Source organism: Alexandromys fortis, unplaced genomic scaffold, assembly GCF_014885135.2.
Source record: "Alexandromys fortis isolate MF-2015 unplaced genomic scaffold, M_Fortis_MF-2015_v1.1 scaffold_3, whole genome shotgun sequence".
Classification (NCBI taxonomy): domain Eukaryota; kingdom Metazoa; phylum Chordata; class Mammalia; order Rodentia; family Cricetidae; genus Alexandromys; species Alexandromys fortis.
Genome location: NW_026067909.1, coordinates 8,015,297 through 8,034,089, shown reverse-complemented (window position 1 = coordinate 8,034,089; position 18,793 = coordinate 8,015,297). Strand labels below are relative to the sequence as shown.

The 18,793-nt window shown below is 47.5% G+C and overlaps 1 protein-coding gene across 1 annotated transcript in view; it reads right to left on the bottom strand.

Moving 5' to 3' along the window:
* Inpp5a (inositol polyphosphate-5-phosphatase A) overlaps positions 1-18,793 on the bottom strand; it is a 194,325-nt gene that overhangs the window by 100,271 nt on the left and 75,261 nt on the right. The window contains exons 3-4 of the mRNA XM_050137015.1: positions 6,045-6,145; positions 1,621-1,708 (exon numbers count right to left, since the gene is read on the bottom strand). Of these exons, the coding sequence (XP_049992972.1) occupies positions 1,621-1,708; positions 6,045-6,145 (189 nt within the window). The remainder of the gene's footprint in view (positions 1-1,620; positions 1,709-6,044; positions 6,146-18,793) is intronic.

Below are 18,793 nucleotides of genomic sequence, written 5' to 3'. Positions count from 1 at the left end.
AAAAGGCCCTTCCTACAGATGACGCCTGCAGTGGAGTAAGGCCTAGATGGAAGAAAGATGGAGGAGAGATAGTGATGAGCCTCTTGCAGCACTGGTACCCCACAGTCTGACAGTGATGTACCTTACTGAGATTCTGTCTGGAGATTCGGCTGGAAATCCCATTGCCACAATCAGATCTATGAGCTTGTAAGTTTTGTGGAACTGTGGAAACCCTCAGTCATTATTTCTCCAAGCATCTGTTTCCTCTGCCCTCAGGAAGGCCCCATGGACATGATGTCAGGCCATGTGACATCATCTCTGAGGGACGCTTTATGTGCTGTTTTCTCTATTTCATTTGTAGCGGTTCCCATTGCTTTCTTCAGTTTATCTGCTCTTCTTCTGTTGCGTCTACTCTCTTGTCCACCCTCACCAGTAGATCTTTTCATTTGAATCTATGTAGGCCTGACTTGAAAAGACAAGAAGCTGGGTCCTGGCAGAGGACTTTCAGAAGTCTAAGAGGAGGGGCCTGTTTACAAGAAGGGAGGGAGTACAGGGCTGGGGGGGGGGGAAGCAACCAGTAGCAGAATGGGCAAAGGGAAGAAGAGGGAGAAGCAGGAGGACCATGTTCTGAGCAGGACAGAGCTGAAGGCAAGGGCACCCTCAAAGGTGGACAGAGGTGGATGTGGAGAAAACATCTTTGAGAGGCGAGAGAAAACAAACATGGCACTAGATGCCAAAAACCCAGAGACTAAAACCTTGACGGGTTCTCTGGCCCAAGGGTGACCCCAGAGTCATACACCATGACCACCATGACACACTCCTTTGTTACATCTCTCCATATAGCTCCAACAGAAGGCGAGCAGCCTTCAGGCCAGCCCAAGGAAGAAGATGGGCCGAGAGACAAGGGTCACTGGCAGATCTGCCCTTGTGGAGAAGAGGAGCAGCACCTAGAATATGCCAGTGTGATAGAGGACGGAGTGAAAGGCACTGGGGAAGAGAGAAAGGACATTAACTCAACCCATGAAGGTCTGGGCACCCCAGAGTTTGGGGCACTGTCCTCCAAACCAACGGTTATTAAAGCTTTCAAACATCTCCGAAGAGTCCCTGCCCCTACCTCCTAAAGCAGCCATCTCGCACTGGGTCCCAGACCAAGGACCCTTGGAGAAGAGGGACAGTTCTTATTGAACTGTGCTCAGGTGCACCTATCCTGAAGCAGGTTCTACTCTAGAGACCTGCTCGTGGCTTACAGAGTGATAGTGAAGCCCAGAACAGGCTCACCAGAGCAGCCTAGGTTCCAGTCCAATCTGTCATCTAAGCCAGCTTTGAAACCCTAGACTTCTCTTACGCCACACATCCCAAGGCCAGCCTCCCCACTGGCCACCCACATCCCAGCTTCTGCCCATGCTTTGTCTGCACCAGCAATTGAAGATGCAATCTTAAGCCTCAGCCAGCAGTACTGCCAGGCTTCAGTGGACTCAGACCACCCAACAGTCAACAGAATGTGAAAAGTTTTTCAAGTTTTTCACAGGACAGTCACACTGCCTTGTGACAGGCATGCAAGCCAACTCAGCACTCCTCAGCAACAGCCAAGACTCAGGTTCCCTTGGCCTGGGCTCCTGCCACAGCTTAAAGAAGACTCACCGTGAAGTGCTCCTGTGACTTGTAGTTTTCATCCAGGTAGACGCGAGCCCTGTTGTATTCTTTCATTGCGTCACTTGATAGTAGTTCCCTGGGGGGGGGGGGCAAACACAGTAAGCAAAGGCCCAAACACCATGCCTTCCCACAGGTGTGCTCCCACTCACACAACCGTGCTTAGAAAAATTTTCCATATACCCAGAGTCCCACACCGTCCCCAATAGGGCAAAGTTGGAGGGAGCAGAGGAGAGAGAGGAGGATCCATGCTTGTCAAGGTGAAACCAAAGTTCAGTGTGTCCTCAGCACACAGAGAGCAGCCGACATGGCAGGCTCAGTCTCCACTCAGGCCTACGAGATGCCTACACTTCAAGGCCTCCCCGGAATGAAGACACTGATGGGAACACCTGGGACTCATTTAGGCCACACCCCATGTATAGGTGACTTCCAGCATCTGCTGCTCACACCTGAACCTGACAGAAATGGGATCTACAGATGTAAGAGGCCATCACCTACAGCTATCCAAGAGCCCAGGCAGCTGCAGCCCCGCAGTGAGGACAGGGACAGTGACTGGCATTTCCTTGAAGTAAACAGCAGCCTGTGCTCACCAGTCAATGCAGCAGACTCCCACTGCTCCTCCCAAAACACTTGATTTTATCGCTGCGTTTAGGCTGGCTGGAGAGGAAGCATCGCACATCTAGCCTAGAACGTGGGACAAAGGCCATCCCTCCTCTGCTGCAGTGAGAAGCAGGCACAGCATATGATCCAAAAGTACACGTTAGGGAAGGACCCCAGAGGAAACTGAGAGTCTACAAAAGGGAGGGACAGCAGATGAGCTCTGACAGACTCCAGGGGACCCTCGGGGCACTGCTGCTAGCAGCCACACACCTCAAAGTGCTTGGGGTGTGAAAAAAAAATGGAGCTAGAGATGACCAGGCACCGACCCTGAGCACTGGGATTCAGGACACAGGAATCAGGATAGAAATGGCTGGGCACCGACCCTGAGCACCAGGCACATCTGGAATCCAATCAAAACTGCCTGGTGGGATGTAGGATGATGTCTTGAGTTCAATCCCCAAGACATACAAGATGGAAGAAGAGAAGTTCTTGTCTGACCTCCACACACATGCCATTGAGATACTTGTGCCCTCCCACATACACACACAGATATGTGATTAAAAATTTACCTCACATGGAAAAAAAAAACAACAAACTGCTGTCAAAAATTCTTTAAAATAAGCTACCAACAGATCTAGACTCAGAAAAACAAAAGTAATGGCATTAGCTGAAAGAATCTTTTTAAAAAAAAACTTTATTTATTTATTTATTCATTTATCTATCTATGTGTGCAGCATTCCTTCTATGTGTGCCCGCAAGCCAGATGGGGGCACCAGGTCTCATTATAGATGGCTGTGAGCCACCATGTGGTTGCTGGGAATTGAACTCAGGACCTCTGGAAGAGCAGTCAGTGCTCTTAACCACTGAGCCATCTCTCCAGCCCCTGAAAGAATCTTAAAATGGTGAATATAAATAAGATCAGACACCTACAGGCAATATAGGAATGTAGAGAAGAAAGGAGCTTCTGGTGCTGACAAACAAGAACCAGGGTTTCATAGCATGGACTGAGGGCAAGCACCCTGAAAGCTGTGCAGTAGGGGCTCCCACTCCATGTGGGATAGCGGAGCCTCTCTGGGCAACACTGAGTCTAAGGGAAAGAGAAGGGGGGCGCAAAAAGCAGCACCTGCAGAAACAGAGGACTAATGTTCTCCAAACTTGGTCAAACCTATAGACACACAGGTCAGAATAAACAATATTAAACCAGAGCACAGCACACTGAGCTGCGACAAAGCAGCTGCATGTAGACGAAAGCGAGCCGCCGGGAAAGCACATTATACACAAGAAGATGAAGATGGACACAAGGGCTGGGCTCTGGTCTGGAACAATGAAACACAGAAGACAATGACACGGCGTCCTTGAAGTAGTGAGGGAACTGACAAGCTCCCATTCATTCCCAATAAATGCAGCTTTTAAAAATTAGAACAACAGCCTTGTTCAAACAAACAAAGGCTGAGAGAATCAGCAGCAGCTGACTTGTACTGGAATAAACAGTACAGAAAGCTCTATAGCTAAGGAAGATGGTCCAGGTAAAAGCTAAAGCCAGCCAAGAGCAATGGGGACTGTGCAGGAAATGCACAGGAAGGTACCTGGCAGCCCCCAGCTTCTCAAAGGACGGCTGCTCTTTAAAGCCAGAGCAACAAGGCACACACCGCTGCCACACACAGCACACTGAAGGGACAGTAGTGGTGGAACCTCCCTCTCGAAGGTCACTGGCCTGCAGGTGCCCAGGGCTCAGCACCCACTGCACCTCTCCCTTCAGATGCTTGGCTGCTCAGGCCATAAGCTTTTCTTTTCTTTATCAGCGTGCATTTCTCAGCAGAAACACTGATTTCAGTCAGTGGCGTGTGCTGCAGATGTTTTTCATAAAGTGATTTAGCTCTTCTTTTGTTCAGAATATCTGTAACAATATGGCTCTTCATGACAAACATGTGAACCCTATTTTCTAAGCTGCATGTTGTAAAAGAAGCCCTCCCTATCTCAAAGCCACAAAGCTACTCTGATGCATCCCCATCTCCAAGTGCTACTTTACAACACCAAATTCATTCTGAGGCAGGGTAGCCACGTGAGACGTTGTGATGCAGGATCTTCTGGACACAGGATGTGGCACTTCGCGGCCTGCAGGCCATGCACCAGGATCAGGGGGAGGTGCAGTCTGCCCAGACATTCCACCCAGCACATCTCTGCCTATCCTTGCTGTTTCGCTGCTGCAACCGGAGCTGGTGCTCTGGCCAGCCGAGCGCGGATTTCCTTCTGGACGGCTTCGGCTGTGCTCCACACTATGCTTCTCCATGCGACCAGTATCTGCTTACAGAGTGTTGGGGAGATGCTTTTAACACTTCATTAAAACTGCCTTGAAGTTATAGACTGCTTGGGAGAAACGAGCGGGGTTTCTGACACCTGATCAGGATCCAAGAGCTTGAGTGGTGGGACTGCAGCACACACTGCCAGGGAGACACTCGCTGTGAACAGGTTGGCTGAGGATCTTCCTACACACAGGGACCTTGCGGTTCCTGCCTGTCACCAGCAGGGGCATTTGAGCACTGAAGGAGCACTTCTCTTTTCTTGTCAAGTGTAGGCCAGGTGCAAACAAGAGTAAAGGAGAAAAAGTGGCAACAAGGGCCAGTAAGATGGCTCAGTGGGTAATGGCACTTATTGTACAATTCTGGAAACCTGAATTTGATCCCTAGAACTCACATAAAAGTGGGAAAAATTGACTCCAAAAAGTTATCCTCTGACCTCCACATGAGCTCTGTGGCATGTGCACCTCCCCGGCTTACACAGATACAGACACACATATGCAGTCTCTCTGTCTCTGTCTCTCTCTCTGTCTCTCTCTCAGAGGCAGCAGCAGGGCCAGGTATGAGGGAACACTAGAGACCTACAGGGTGGGTAGCACCTTCGGTGCATGCCAGGAAACTGAGGCAAAGCCACAAATTCAGGACCCAGCTGTGTCCATGTCAAGCTGTTCCACCGGAGGGCAGGTCCCAGGAACACCACACGGACATTTCTTCTTTAACATTCCCCAGCCGACTTCTTTCAAAGCCACATAGCAGGAACAACACATGACCCCAAAGCAACCCTGACGTGGTTCTGCAGTCCTTTCAGAACTTCATTTCCCCACTGAAAACTGTCCAGGACTCCCTAAATTCTAACTGTCCCTCTTCATCCCTAGTCACCTTTCTGATCATCGTTAGGATGCCTCTAGAAGACCAAAAAAGGCAGAATGGGTACACTGGTGTCTGAGGGCAAACAGGGGCTTCTGAGCTGGGTCCAAAAGTCACAAAAGAGGAAGAAGGGTCCCAGTTCCAAACCTGGAACTCAGGGTTGGGTGCCTGCTTGCTCCTGTTCTCTCTGTGTCCATTCACAGAGCTACCTCAAGAGACCCCACTGCCCGCCCTTCTTCCTGGGCTGAGCCCTGATGCTTCTGTCCTCTAAAGAGCCACAGAGCACATTGCACTGGCTCCACATGTACAGTGCCTCCTGCCTGGATGACATAATGGTACCTCCCAGGCATTCAAAGCACAGAAGCTGCTGTAGAACTCAGTCCTTGCCCATCACCGATCACCCACTGCAGCAGGCTGACTAGCATCCATCCACCCGAGGGGCTCTAAGGGGTCCCCAAGTTCTATCCCTCTAGCCTAGCAGCACAGGTGCTTACTCTTTGGAGGCAAGCAGCTGCCAGACTCTGAGCCACACCTCTGGGGAAAACTGTACCTGCCTCAACACGGCCCACAATGAGTTTCAAAGGGTGGCATTCAAGACCACATCCCATCCAAAGACCTACCCCCAGTCCACAGGTTCCAGCTGAGACTTACTTGACAAACTTGTCCACGTGAGACATGGAGGCTTCGTAGTTTTTCCCTCCGAATTCTTGGCAGTGCAAGGCCATGAAGTGAGGCTTGTGTGTGTGCATGACCTAGGGAGAAAGCACAGAGTTAGAGTACAAAACCACAGCAAAGCAACATGGCACATCTCACATGCTATCTCCATAGCCAGAGCATCCCCAGACAGCAGGGCAAAGGCCACACATCTGTGCCCACAAGTTCTTAACAGAATCTATGAGTTGCCCCCTTTATGCTTCCAACAGCTGATTTCTAGCCTCTTTCCTTAGCAATGATTCAGAATTTCTGAGAACCCTTTTCAGTAACCTAGAGGCATCTTTCTCTAATTACAACAAAGTAATACTTGTGGACAAGAGAACATCTATCTAGAAACCCCTCAGCACAAGCCACAACCTCATTACATCAACACTGCTAATACATACCTGTTGAGAGTTAAGAGTCCCAGCAACCATATGTGTGACAGCATGTTCTCATGTGCACACACCATGCATGAGGATGTGAGTGTCAGCTTAAGTTAGTGTGAGAGCACTGCCCGTGTGCTGGCATGTGGGCACGAATGTATGGAGTTACTATGCCCAGTCTCATTTTTATCAGGAATCACCAAGGCTGGCTTCCAAGCTCACTCCAGTACATGTCTCATGTCTGAAGCACCAGATATGCACATCTTGTGTTCTCTTTAGCCCTACAAGGCATTGCCCTATTGTCTAATTCACAGCAGGGGAGGAGTCTGGTGTATGACAGAAAAACATCCATGATCTCATGGGCATTGAGTGGCATGACCTGAACTTGTCTATTGCTCACAAACCCTACCTGTGTCGTCGTCATCCCCCATGAAGGTGCCTAGCACATTGTTGAAGTTACCAGCAAGGATTCTGATTTAACTGACCTCCTCCACCACACATACATTGAGTCCTAAACATTTTAGCCAAAGAGCGGTACAGTAAAGTGTGTCCAGACAGCAGTATAGGCCTACATGCACTAGTAATGGGCACTACAACACAGGAAGCTCAAGCATCTCCTGGATAGGAAGGTGCTGAGGCACTTGGTTCTGCCCTCCTGGAGCACAGGAAGGGCAGCAGCGGGGAGGGAAGGATCACTGAAGGGAGGCTGAGCCCCAGCAGCCATTGAGGAACTAGCATAGCGGAAAGGAAGGGCTGTAAGTCAGGATTCAGAGAAGGAACCACTAAGTTGGAATTATTGTCACCACAGGGCCGAGGTAGTAGCAGGAAAACTCATAAGCAGGGCTGGAAGCCAGTGTGCCTAGAGCCAAAGATTTAGATGCAATTAGAGCACCCCATCCATGGCCCTGCAGCCTCTGCATTTTCCTGCACTCCATGTCCTGTTCTACATTGCTTCAATATAAGCATCATAAGAAGCCGTGCAGTTATAGAAGCTGTGAGGCAGCAAGTCCAGCAGCTGCTGCGCAGCCTCAGGGCAGGTGCTCCAGGACAGCACCAGAAGGGAGTGACTGGATCTCAGAGATATAGTCATTACAACAGGGAACTCCCCCCGGGCCCAGGACCAGCATCAGCACATGATGAAGACCATGTCACATGGACAGTGGCCACCAGTGGACAAAAGCCTTTCCTCTCAAAGATAACAGCCACAAGCTGATCTCTCCCATCCCTGCAGCCCCTAGAAGCCACCTGTCCCAGTTGTGGCCTACCGACAATGCACGCTTTCCTCAAAGAGGTGAGGACTGCAGTTCAGGGGCACAGTGCCCCACCTGAAGCTTTCTGTCACGCTGTGGTTTTATCACTGCATTCCTGACACATAGTGTAGCACAAGAAATGGGGATAAAGGGGCTGGAGAGATAGCTCAGTGGTTAAGAGCATTGCCTGTTCTTCCAAAGGTCCTGAGTTCAATTCCCAGCAACCACATGGTGGCTCACAACCATCTGTAATGAGGTCTGGTGCCCTCTTCTGGCCTGCAGGCACATACACAGATAGAATACTGTATACATATAGATATCTAGATAGGTAGATAGATAGGTAGATAGATAGATAGATAGATAGATAGATAGATAGATAGATAGATAGATAGAAGAAATGGGGGTGAAGGATGAGCTCCTATGATGATTTTCATAAAGTCATGACCTCAGCTGAGTCCAGCTTCCTAGAACATCCTCAGGATGTTACTACTTAGCTCTATTAAACTAGAGTGAAGGTGGAGGAACGTGACACTCAGACATGGATGCTGGTATCCATGGTGACGCCCCTGCTTTCTATTAAAGATGAATTAACACCAATGCTAGCAGTCTTCAACTCAGCTCGTGAAAGCTGATGGAAACCACTTTAACAGCCTCCTGTTCAAAGCCTGAACACCCTAGGTCCCTTGTGAGCAGGCACCTGCTGGCTTCTCTGCTCTTCTTTTTGACAGCCCCAGGCCCAATCAGGAGGAATGTCCCCAAAAGTCACAACTTTCATTCTATGAACAGAGTTACACAATATCTCTCCTCATGTCTTCATCAAACTTCTAAGTAACATTTTCCCTTTCTAAATGAGTTTTTATTGCTGTCTAAGCAAACAGCTGTTAGTAACACAAAGGTCGGTATTTGGATGACTGGAACTCAAGGCTCAACTATGATCCTACAAAAGAGGATCTACCTATGATCTTCAAGAGAGAAGGATCTAAGATGAACAGCTATATGAAGACCCCACACACACACCCCTATGGGCTGCGAGGGAAGGAGCTACAGGCTAGCAAGAAAAACCCCAGCCTAATTAAGTCAGGCATGGCATGGCACCAGGCATAGAAATCCCTGCCCAGACACCATGGGCAGTACTTGGAAGGAGTTTAGACTCTGCCAAACACTCCAGAAGAAAAGATAAGCTCACCAGGACAGAGAGGACAATGAACAATGGAGGAAGCTAGATCAGGCCATGCTGCGGCCACAAGATAACTTCAGATATCACCTGAAAGAGGGCTATCTTCCACATGACAGAACAATGGACACAGCAAGATCACTCAGGGGGAAAGGTCCAGGAGAAGGAGGAACACAGTAGATGGGTGGGTACTCTGAAGGGTCACACCTACCCAGCAGGCTAGTCTGCTCCACTAAAGGTCTCTGGTTAAAAAGGGCAGCTCCTGGTCTTTAATATCAGTACTCAGAAGGAAAAGGCAGGCAGATGTCTGAGTTCGAGGCTAGCCCTGTCTACAAAATGAGTTCCAGGACAGTCAGAGCTGTTACACAAAGAAACACTGTCGATAGATAGATAGATAGATAGATAGATAGATAGATAGATAGATAGATAGATAGATAGATAGGCAGGCAGGCAGGCAGGCAGGCAGGCAGGCAGGCAGACAGACAGACAGATGCATGCATACATACATACATACATACATACATACATACACACACACACACACACAAAGAGCAGTGTCTGACAAGCAGCTACAAACTGAAAGCCAGCAAACACAAGATGCTAACCATACACAGTAGATGTCAGCACAGCCACAGGACCATAGCAGTAACGAGTCCACTTGAGCATCAGCCAAAGCTACAACCAGCACCATGGCCAGAGAGAGTACAGCTCGTGTACCACAGACACTTAGGGCATAAGGGCACTGTGTATATCTGAAAGTGCAGGCATCACAAAGAGCCCACCAGATTCACCCAGGAAGGACTTCAACCCTACTATGACTGCTTCAGAAAGGGGATTAAGAGCTCATCAAGGAAAACCCTAAACAACCCTGAAAGTCTCGGAGTCCTGAAGAGCTGGCTTAAGGGCATGGGACATGGAAGCTGAAGCCTCATAGAAATCACAAGAACAACTCTAGAAGGATAGCTGGCTGACTGGCAGGGGTCAAAGGGTACTATAGCTTTTTCCATTGCAAGAAAATTTTAAAAAATAAAGTATGACTGCAGTGTTTCTTGTATAATATCAGCAAAGACTTTTAAAGGAAAGAGGAAGTGATGAGAAGATCTGCATAGGAACTATCAGATGTGGGCCAGCACTGACAAATTCTGACCCAACCCAGGCTGGGCAGGAAGCATCCTTCCTAATCTTATTGTAAGTTCCCAAGCACTGCCTCTGCCAGCTGTGGTGTGTGTGGCACAGGCTTTGACTTTCCCTGAAAACCAGGGTGTTTTGCAACTTCAAGAACATGTGCCCAAGGATAGCCCCCACGAGCTTTGCCTAAGGCCGTGCACATCGACGACTTCATGGGTCACCACCACCTGGAAGGGCTCCTTTGTTTCATTCATGCCTGGACATTTGACTCGGGTCCTAACTTGTACTTGGGAATATGGAGTCCACAATGATAATTACATTATAACACATCCACCATGGCCAGGAAAGCAATGGGCACTATTGTCTCCTGAGATCCCAACAGTCTGTGTGACTGGGGTATAGATGAAGAGTGGTCACCTCAGAGGGCCAGGCCAGGATGGCCCCACCTGGTCATAGCAGCAGTGCCAGGGGCATGCGCTAGGTAGGCAGATATTCCTTGTAGGCTTCACGCATTGGCCCCAGCTTGGGCCACTCTGCTAATAGCGCATTCTTCTCTCATGAGAACACACACCTAGGACCTGTCTAATAAGAACTCAAACAGGAGTATCATTCAGAGCTCATGCAGGTGCTCTTCCAGTGTGCCCGTTCTCCTCATGGACTAATATCCAGGTGTTTTGGTGGTGTGCCTATTCTCCTCGTAGACTGAGAGCCAGGAGCTTTGCTGGGGTGCCTGTTCTCCTCATAGATTTATGTCCAGGGCTCTGTGGGTGTGCCCATCTCCTCACAGATGTACATCAAGATGCTTTGCTGTTGGTGTGTCCATTCTCCTCATGGACTGTATTTCAAGAGGTTTCGCAGTATGCTTACTTTCATAACAGATTCATCTGCAGGCCAATATCATACCCAGAACTTTCCATGTTAAGAAGGACCTTCCAGGTCAGGTAGTGGTGGTGCATAGCTTTAATCCCAGCACTCAGGAGGCAGAGACAAGTGGAGCTCTGTGAGCTCAAAGCCAGCCTTATCTACACAACAAGTTCTTGGACTGTCAGGGCTGTTATAGAGAGAAACCCTGTCTCAAAAAGCTAATAATAATAATAATAATAATAATAATAATAATAATAATAATAGGAGGAGGAGGAGGAGGAGGAGGGGGGGAGGAGAAATAAAAGAAATGCCCCTCCAGGTGCTCTGGTATTTTCAGGCTCTATGAAGAAAGCTGAAGTCCACTTCTGCTTGGCTTCCATGATGCATGCCCTTAGGGTCCTCCTCCCTCTTCTGTATACCCTCTTCTCTTGCTTCTTCAGCTGCACTTTTCTTGGGTTAGAGAAATTTTTAGCTGCATGACAACCTATCTACCATGTGGTACATGAGTCCCTCTTGGCTGAACCCTTATGTGACAGAGGACTGTGACTGGAATATGAAGGAAGAGAGGGGAGCAGAGCAGAAAAAAGGCATTTTACACAACCACAGCTAAATGTCTTCCTAGCTTTCTGAGATTCACAGACTCTAGAAAGTCAATGGATTCCTGGCAAGCTAAGCCAGAAAAAAGCCAAACACCACCAAACCTATGAAAGCCAAAGACTAAAAAAGTCCTATGTCCATGTAAAGGCAAGAAATAAAACACAGACTCAGTGGAGATACTCCAGTCCCCTGATGTCATGCAGGGAACAGATTCATATGCTGACAAGAATACAGGCCACATCCATCAGGAACAAAGACAAAATAAATACAACTTCATAGAAGATGAAAATTCAGAAAATCTTAACTACAGACCTGCTCTGCCCTGAGCAACACAGGGGCAGAGGTTTCCAAGAGGTCTCTGGGGTCCTTGGAGTGGAAGAAAAGCCCAGGCAACCAGAAACATGACTTCTTACTGCTTTAGATATATAGATTCCAGGATGGCTGAATTTAATCCCCAAAATTTGTCCCTCCAAATTTCAGATAGATATATAGACATATATAAATACATATTTGTGTATATATACATATTTACATATATTGAACACATGCTACACATGCACAACACCACATACAAATGATACATTATTTATACATAAGCAGAATAGCCTACACCTCAGCCTCAGTGTGACTGAAAACAATATAGCAACTACCACCCCATCCTGGATCAGGGCTTCTAGATCAGCAAAAAGTTAGATCAGGAAACAGGATATGTCCCAAGGACTATGAGGCAGATTCCAGTGTGTGGGCTCAAGGGAAATCTCATGGGTCTGCAAGTTAAGGTAGGTAAACACAAAGAAAAGAAAATAAGAAGTCACCCCAGGTAACTGGGCAGTAAAGCATGAAGGAAGGACTCCCTCCCCCGCCCCCCACCCCCCCAAAAAAGGAAAGCATTTGACAAGACAAAAACCATGTAATTCAAGAAGTAACAATCAGGAAATAAGTGACAACCAGGCAGGGTCCCTGGACTCAACAACTGACAGGAGAGGGCGCCAGCACACCAGGAATCTCAGAAACTACCATCGCCACCAGCAGCAGCACAGCAGTGAGAAGTTCTAGGAGTTCCTGGAGTTCTGGAAAACCCTATTAACTACCTGAAGGCTAAAAGGTCCTATCTACAGAGAAGCCTCTGCAGAACAACCACGCAGCAGAGTAAGTTACATCCACTGTGCCTATAGAGTCAGAGCCACTCCAATCAGAAACTAAGAGCCAAACAGACTGAGAGAGGAGGACCACAGTAACCCCAAGGAAGGAACAAAGTAACATCATAAGAACAAGTCACAAAGGGCACCAGAAAAGAGCAAGTAAAAGATAAATGTGACGACCAGCAACATCAGCCTGAGAAGCGCCTGGCAGGAAGAAAGCAGGAGGATGCAATGGAGGCAAGGGAGGAATGATGCAAAGCTGGAAGAGGAAAGCCAGAGCGGGGCAGAGCAGCATGGACTACCACTATCAAGGAAACCAAGACTTGAACTTGCCCATGAACAGGATCCTGGAGCACCTGAAACAGAAACTCAGAAGCATCAATTCCAAGATTCACAGGCCTCTGAGGCAGAAAACCTACAAACACTAATGGCAAAAACCTAGGCTAGGGCTGGACTCCGTAAAAGCAATGTCCAAGGAAGGGAACCACCGAAATACCTTCAGGGATATCTCAACAGCATAAAATGCAGACTGGGAGTACTATCGAGGCAGGTTCTCAAGAGAAAATGTAGCATCTCTAGGCCATTGGGATAGAGACTATCTGTTTGGGCTTGGCTAGCCATTCATGCCTGTATAAAAGCTGAGCTTTTCAGGGAAAACACAAGACCAACCATAGGCTGGGCCTCTTTTCCGAAATCAAATTTGGCTAGTTGGGGTACAGATCTCAGGTTTGAAGCAATGGTAGTGCCTGTTAGGTTCTTCAGCACACACAGATGAGATTCTAAGCCACATATCACCCTAGACAACCTCAGCACTTCCACACATCACTCAGATGCAACAGATCAGACTGAGGAGCATTCCTACCTCTCCTGTCACGAACTCAAAATAATGTCTCCGTCAATGACAAGCCATGTGTTTGACAGTGGTCTCCAAGACCATAATGGAACTGGAAATCCTACTACCTCATCATGTCATGGTGTTTGTATCTGTGGCGATGCCAGGACACAGCCAATCCCACACAGCCAGTATACTGCTCAAGCATTATAGAACAGCTGCCATAAGATGGCTGTTCCTGGTATCCATATTCAGTGTGTTGTATCTTCACAGACAGAGGGTTCTGCTCCTCCTTACTAAAAAAAGGCTTCCCTAAATTAGTCTGCCTAATGTGCAGCAACAGCCTCCTCCATCTTTAATCACTGTATCTCCTCCTAACTACATCCAGGGGCCACATTGAATGGCTGGAGTACGCACTAGATGCTCGCTTGGCAAAAGTATCTCATGACAAACTTCTCAGAATGAATCCCTGCTGTTAACTACACATGACCGTGTATCATAAAACCAGAGCAACCACCCAAAATGTTGGTTTAAAAAAGGCAAACATTTAAAACAGAAAGAACAAAATGCAAAACTCAAAACAGAGCAGGAATGGAAAACAAAGAACTGATGTGGGAATAGTTTCTTATTAATAAAGAAACTGCCTTGGCCCATTTTATTGGATAGAAAATTAGGTAGGCGGAGTATACAGAAGAGAATTCTGGGAGAAAGAAGGTTAGAGGAAGAGTCGCCATGATGCTCCCACTCCAGACAGACGCAGGTTAAGATCCTCTCTGGTAAGCCAGCTCATGGGCTACACAGAATATTAGAAATGGGTTAGAACAATATGTAAGAGCTAGCCAATAAGAAACTGGACCTAGCCGGGCCAGGCAGTGTTTGAAAGAATACAGTTTCCGTGTAATTATTTCGGGCATAACCTAGCCATGCGGGCGGCGGGGTGCTGGGGACGCAGCCCCGCTGTCCCAATTTCAACAAAGAACAAAAAGCAATATGTGCACAGAGCAAGAAGGATGGAGGGAAGAGCCAGCCCAGCAGTATCAGCGCTCACAGTGGCAAGGCTGTGTAACCTACTCTATATGATGTGGCTGTGTAAAAGGGAACAGTTCAAGATCCTTCCCAGAACCAAACCCACTGAGTCACCAGCCTCACAAGGCCTGTGGCAAGGTACCAGATAACCCTGGAGGAGACATATGTCCTCCTATAGTGCCTAGCCTGGGACTAGGCAAGTGAAAGGTGCAAAGTGCAGGGAGGCCAGGGACGCCTCAGGTGTGCTGCCAGCCAGGGCCCCATGTTAGGAAGATACAGGCTTGAAGCAGTCATACAGAGAAAGACCCACTTCACAGTGAGCATATGGAGCATGGGGGAAGGGGGGACAGTACGGACGACAGAAAAGGCCTCAGAAGATGAACACTTCAAAGCCATCACAGAGGAAGAAAGAAAAACAACCTGGGAGAATGACACAAAGCACATTGAGCCAAAATGACTGTGAAAACACATATGCACATGCAGACTCACGGTCATGGTACACATGTGTACACATGCACACATTCACCATAGTCTCATGAATATAAACATAATCAGGACACAGGATAGATAATCATAAGCCAAAACCTATGACAAAACAGAACCACACGCTCAGTGCCTGCAGGATGTGAGCTCTTGTCAGGGCATATTCTCCGAAGAAGTCTCTGCTGCCCATAAACCAAGTCTCAATGGATCTTAAAGGATGGAAATCACAGAAGCTGTCCTCTGACCACAGGAACAAGAGCCACAAGAAAAGAACATACGTTATTAGGGCCTGTTATACAAATGAAAAAATGAGTGAATAAAACTAGAAATGCTGGTTCATCATAAAGCAAGCTAGCTGCCTGGTGGTAGCAGTGGAAGAGAAAGGATGACAGAGGACGAGACCTCCACATGCAATGCATAATCACATCTTGGTCATGCTGAGGGTTTCATGAATAGACTATCAGAACCCCTCACTAAATATTCCAATCATATGAAGTGAGCCACATGTGAAGAATATCCCAATAAAGTCACAAAACTTTAGTTTCTACCACGAGAGCAATCAAGTCTAACAATGACATGAGGAGCAGAAAGACCCTGGGCATCTGGTTCGTGGCTGATGCTCACTAGGACTTGCTGTTGTCCTTCAGATGAGTGACAAAAGAGCAGGAAATTCCTTCTTGATCCTTTGCAGATAATCCTAAGAACATTTGTGGATGACTTGTCCCACAGTCCAGTTTTGCTTGAAGATAATGGAAGCATAGGAACTGGTGAGAAAATCACAAATCTTCTGGGCTGGAAAGATGGCTCAGTGGTTAAGAGCACTGCCTTCTTTTCTAGAAACCTGAGTTTGGTTTCAAGTACCTACATGGTGGCTTGTTGAAATCAGAGCGGCGGGGCTGCGTCCCCAGTACCCCGGCCGCCTGCTAGCTCATGCCCGAAATAACAACACACAAACTGTATTAATTTGAACACTGCTTGACCCATTTCTATCTAGCCTCTTCTAGGCTAATTCTCACATATTAATTTAGCCATTTCTAATCATCTGTGTAAGCACCCCAAGGTGTGCTTACCGGGAAGATTCTAGCCTACGTCCATCCTGGGTAGGAGGAGCTTCATTGCGTGCATCTGCCCAGGAGAGCGGAGCATGCCTCTCTGTCTGAGGCGTCTGGCTCTGAGAGGAGCTGCATTACTTCTGACCTCACTTCCTCTTCCTCCCAGCATTCTCTTCTGTTTACTCCACCCACCTATGTTCTAACCAATAAAATGGGCCAAGCTAGTTTCTTTATTAGCCAATGACCTTCTTCCATCAGTGGCTAACAACCATCCATATCACCAGTTCCAAGGGACCCAACACATTCTTATAAAGGGCATCAGAGGTACACATACATGCATGTAGGCCAAAAAAAAAAAAAAAAAAAAAAAAAAAAACTCCTGAACATTAGACAGAGAGACAGTCAGATAGATGATAGACAGATAGATAGATGACAGACAGACAGACAGATAAACAAAGAAACAGACAAATAAACAAGCGCAGATGGGGTGTGGGGCTGCTGGCCTGGAGTTCATGCCACTACGCTCTACATCCACAGGCTTGATACTGACCAGGCAAATGTGCTGAATACATGCATAGTCTAACTGAGTAGAAACAAAGCCAGAGAGACCCAGGCTTGCATCTCCTTGGTCAGTGACTACACAGTCCCTGCTGGAGCACTGGAATGGAATTAAAAACACTGTCAAGTGTCACAGTGAGCATGTCTGGATGGTGGAAAATTCTGATCTCCTTCAGGATCTCTGTCCTCTTCTAGCTTGCTGATGAGAAGGCAGGTTCCTTATGACCATCCTGTTGTGACACTCCGCATGGAACCTGCATCCGGCATCCCCAGCTGCCTAAAAGGCTAGCACAAGGACCAGACTGCATGCACCAATGAAAGCATATTCAAAACTCTCTCCATCACTGTACACAACAAGGAATTCAAAGAAACTCATCAGAAGATGCTAATTTTTAGTGACATGCTGTTGGACATTTTTGGATAACATTAAAAAAAAGAGCTATTTCTTTTACGAGGGAATGAAGCCATGTAGTAATTTGTAAAGCACATGTAAACACTATGCTGAGAAAGCAGAAAGTCCCAAGGGCACAAGAATAGGAAGGATATTGCCACTCTCTGTGGGAAGACAGGGAGAAGGCCAGCGCCAGGGGTTCTGAGATAGCTAAGCAATTTAGCTACAATGTCATGAGACAAAGCAGGCTCACAATCTTCTTTCTAAAACATCCCAGGAATCACTGCCCTAGGGAACAAACATACGTCTTCTCAGTGGTCAAATGAGAATGCTTTCCCAATTCACTATGTAGGCGATGGCAGGCTGGAAAAGGGTTGCACACAGCATCTACCCTTTCCCTGTGGCCAATTCCCCTAGCCCACTAATACACACCAACACCCTGGGGATGGAAACACCATTAATTCATTTCAATGCAGCAATTCCGGACTTACAGCACAGTCAGGTCAACTAGCGCCACAGGCAAAGACAGCACAAGAAAGTCATTAAGAAGAGATGAGCCCGAAGCAATCACTAACTTCAGTTTTACTGTCACTTACTTCATTATGGGTTCAGATAATTTGATTCTTAATAATAGCAATAATGAATGTCTATCTTAAAAGCTCCTGAGCACTTCTGTAGGCTCCAGTAAGCAAGTCAGTCAGCTGTATCTGTCCATTTAGCAATGGGTAGGGTCAGCAGAGGAAGAGCAAACTCTGTCCAGGAACTACACAGAACTGTGATTCTTGCTTTTCTACCTGTTTCATAGGCCCAGGCATCAGTTGAGGGTTTGTAGTGTAATTGCCCTCCTTAGACAATCGTTGTAGGAACTGATGAGAATATAGGTACCAGGTTGTAGGCTGATGGGCCTGATGAAAAAGTACATCCATATTTGGCACCCAACTTGGGGCTCGAATATTCACATAGGGCCTGAGAAAGCCATCTCTCCAGTAGGCTCAGTGTACAGAGGTTTGGCTCTTTTAAGAGGCCCTGCTGTGCAGCTGAGCACTTGAGCAGTTGACACTGAGTACAAACTCCTGCTTCAGGCAGTCATAACAAATTCCCAGCCATGGGGAGAGTAAATGCAGCTCCAGGGCCAGTACCCACTGGCATGAGACTAGTCTCATGAGGCGGGTAGAGGCAGTTGCCAGCACCACTTCACAGCAGTAGCCTAGCAGTTTAAGATTTATCTCCCGTGGTCAGAAAATGCTGCAAGGATATGGCTTTAGATGTGCAAAAACCCAGGTCTAGACACACACGCACACACACACACACACACACACACACACACACACACACCTCTAAAAAGGTATGATATACTTAAAAAGGTGCTTAGGTACTGAAGAAGAAAAAAGAAAATAGGTATAGACAGTCATAAAAGATAGTTTAAAGGTTCTATGGTGATATGCAAGATATTCGTCAGTATTGTTATAGGATAGGGTCATTTCAGGTTCCCTGTCCTCAGCTGCCCAAGGAACTAACTGGGGACATCGCCTTGGGCTCCTGGGCGCCACTCTAGGTTCAAGTCTCTTGCCAACCCTAAGGTGGCTCCCTTAACTAAGAATTGTGCTTCCTTGCTCCCCTATCCAACCTTCCTTTATCCCAATCATCCTGTTTCCTCAAGTTCCCCCCATCCTCCCCTTCCCACTTTTCTCTCCCCATCTCCCCTTACCCCCCTCCCACCCCACCCCCAAGATCCCAATATTCTTTCCGACAATTTTGTCTACTTCCCATAGCCAAGAGGATAACTATATGTTTTTCCTTGGGTTCACCTTCTTGTTTAGCTTC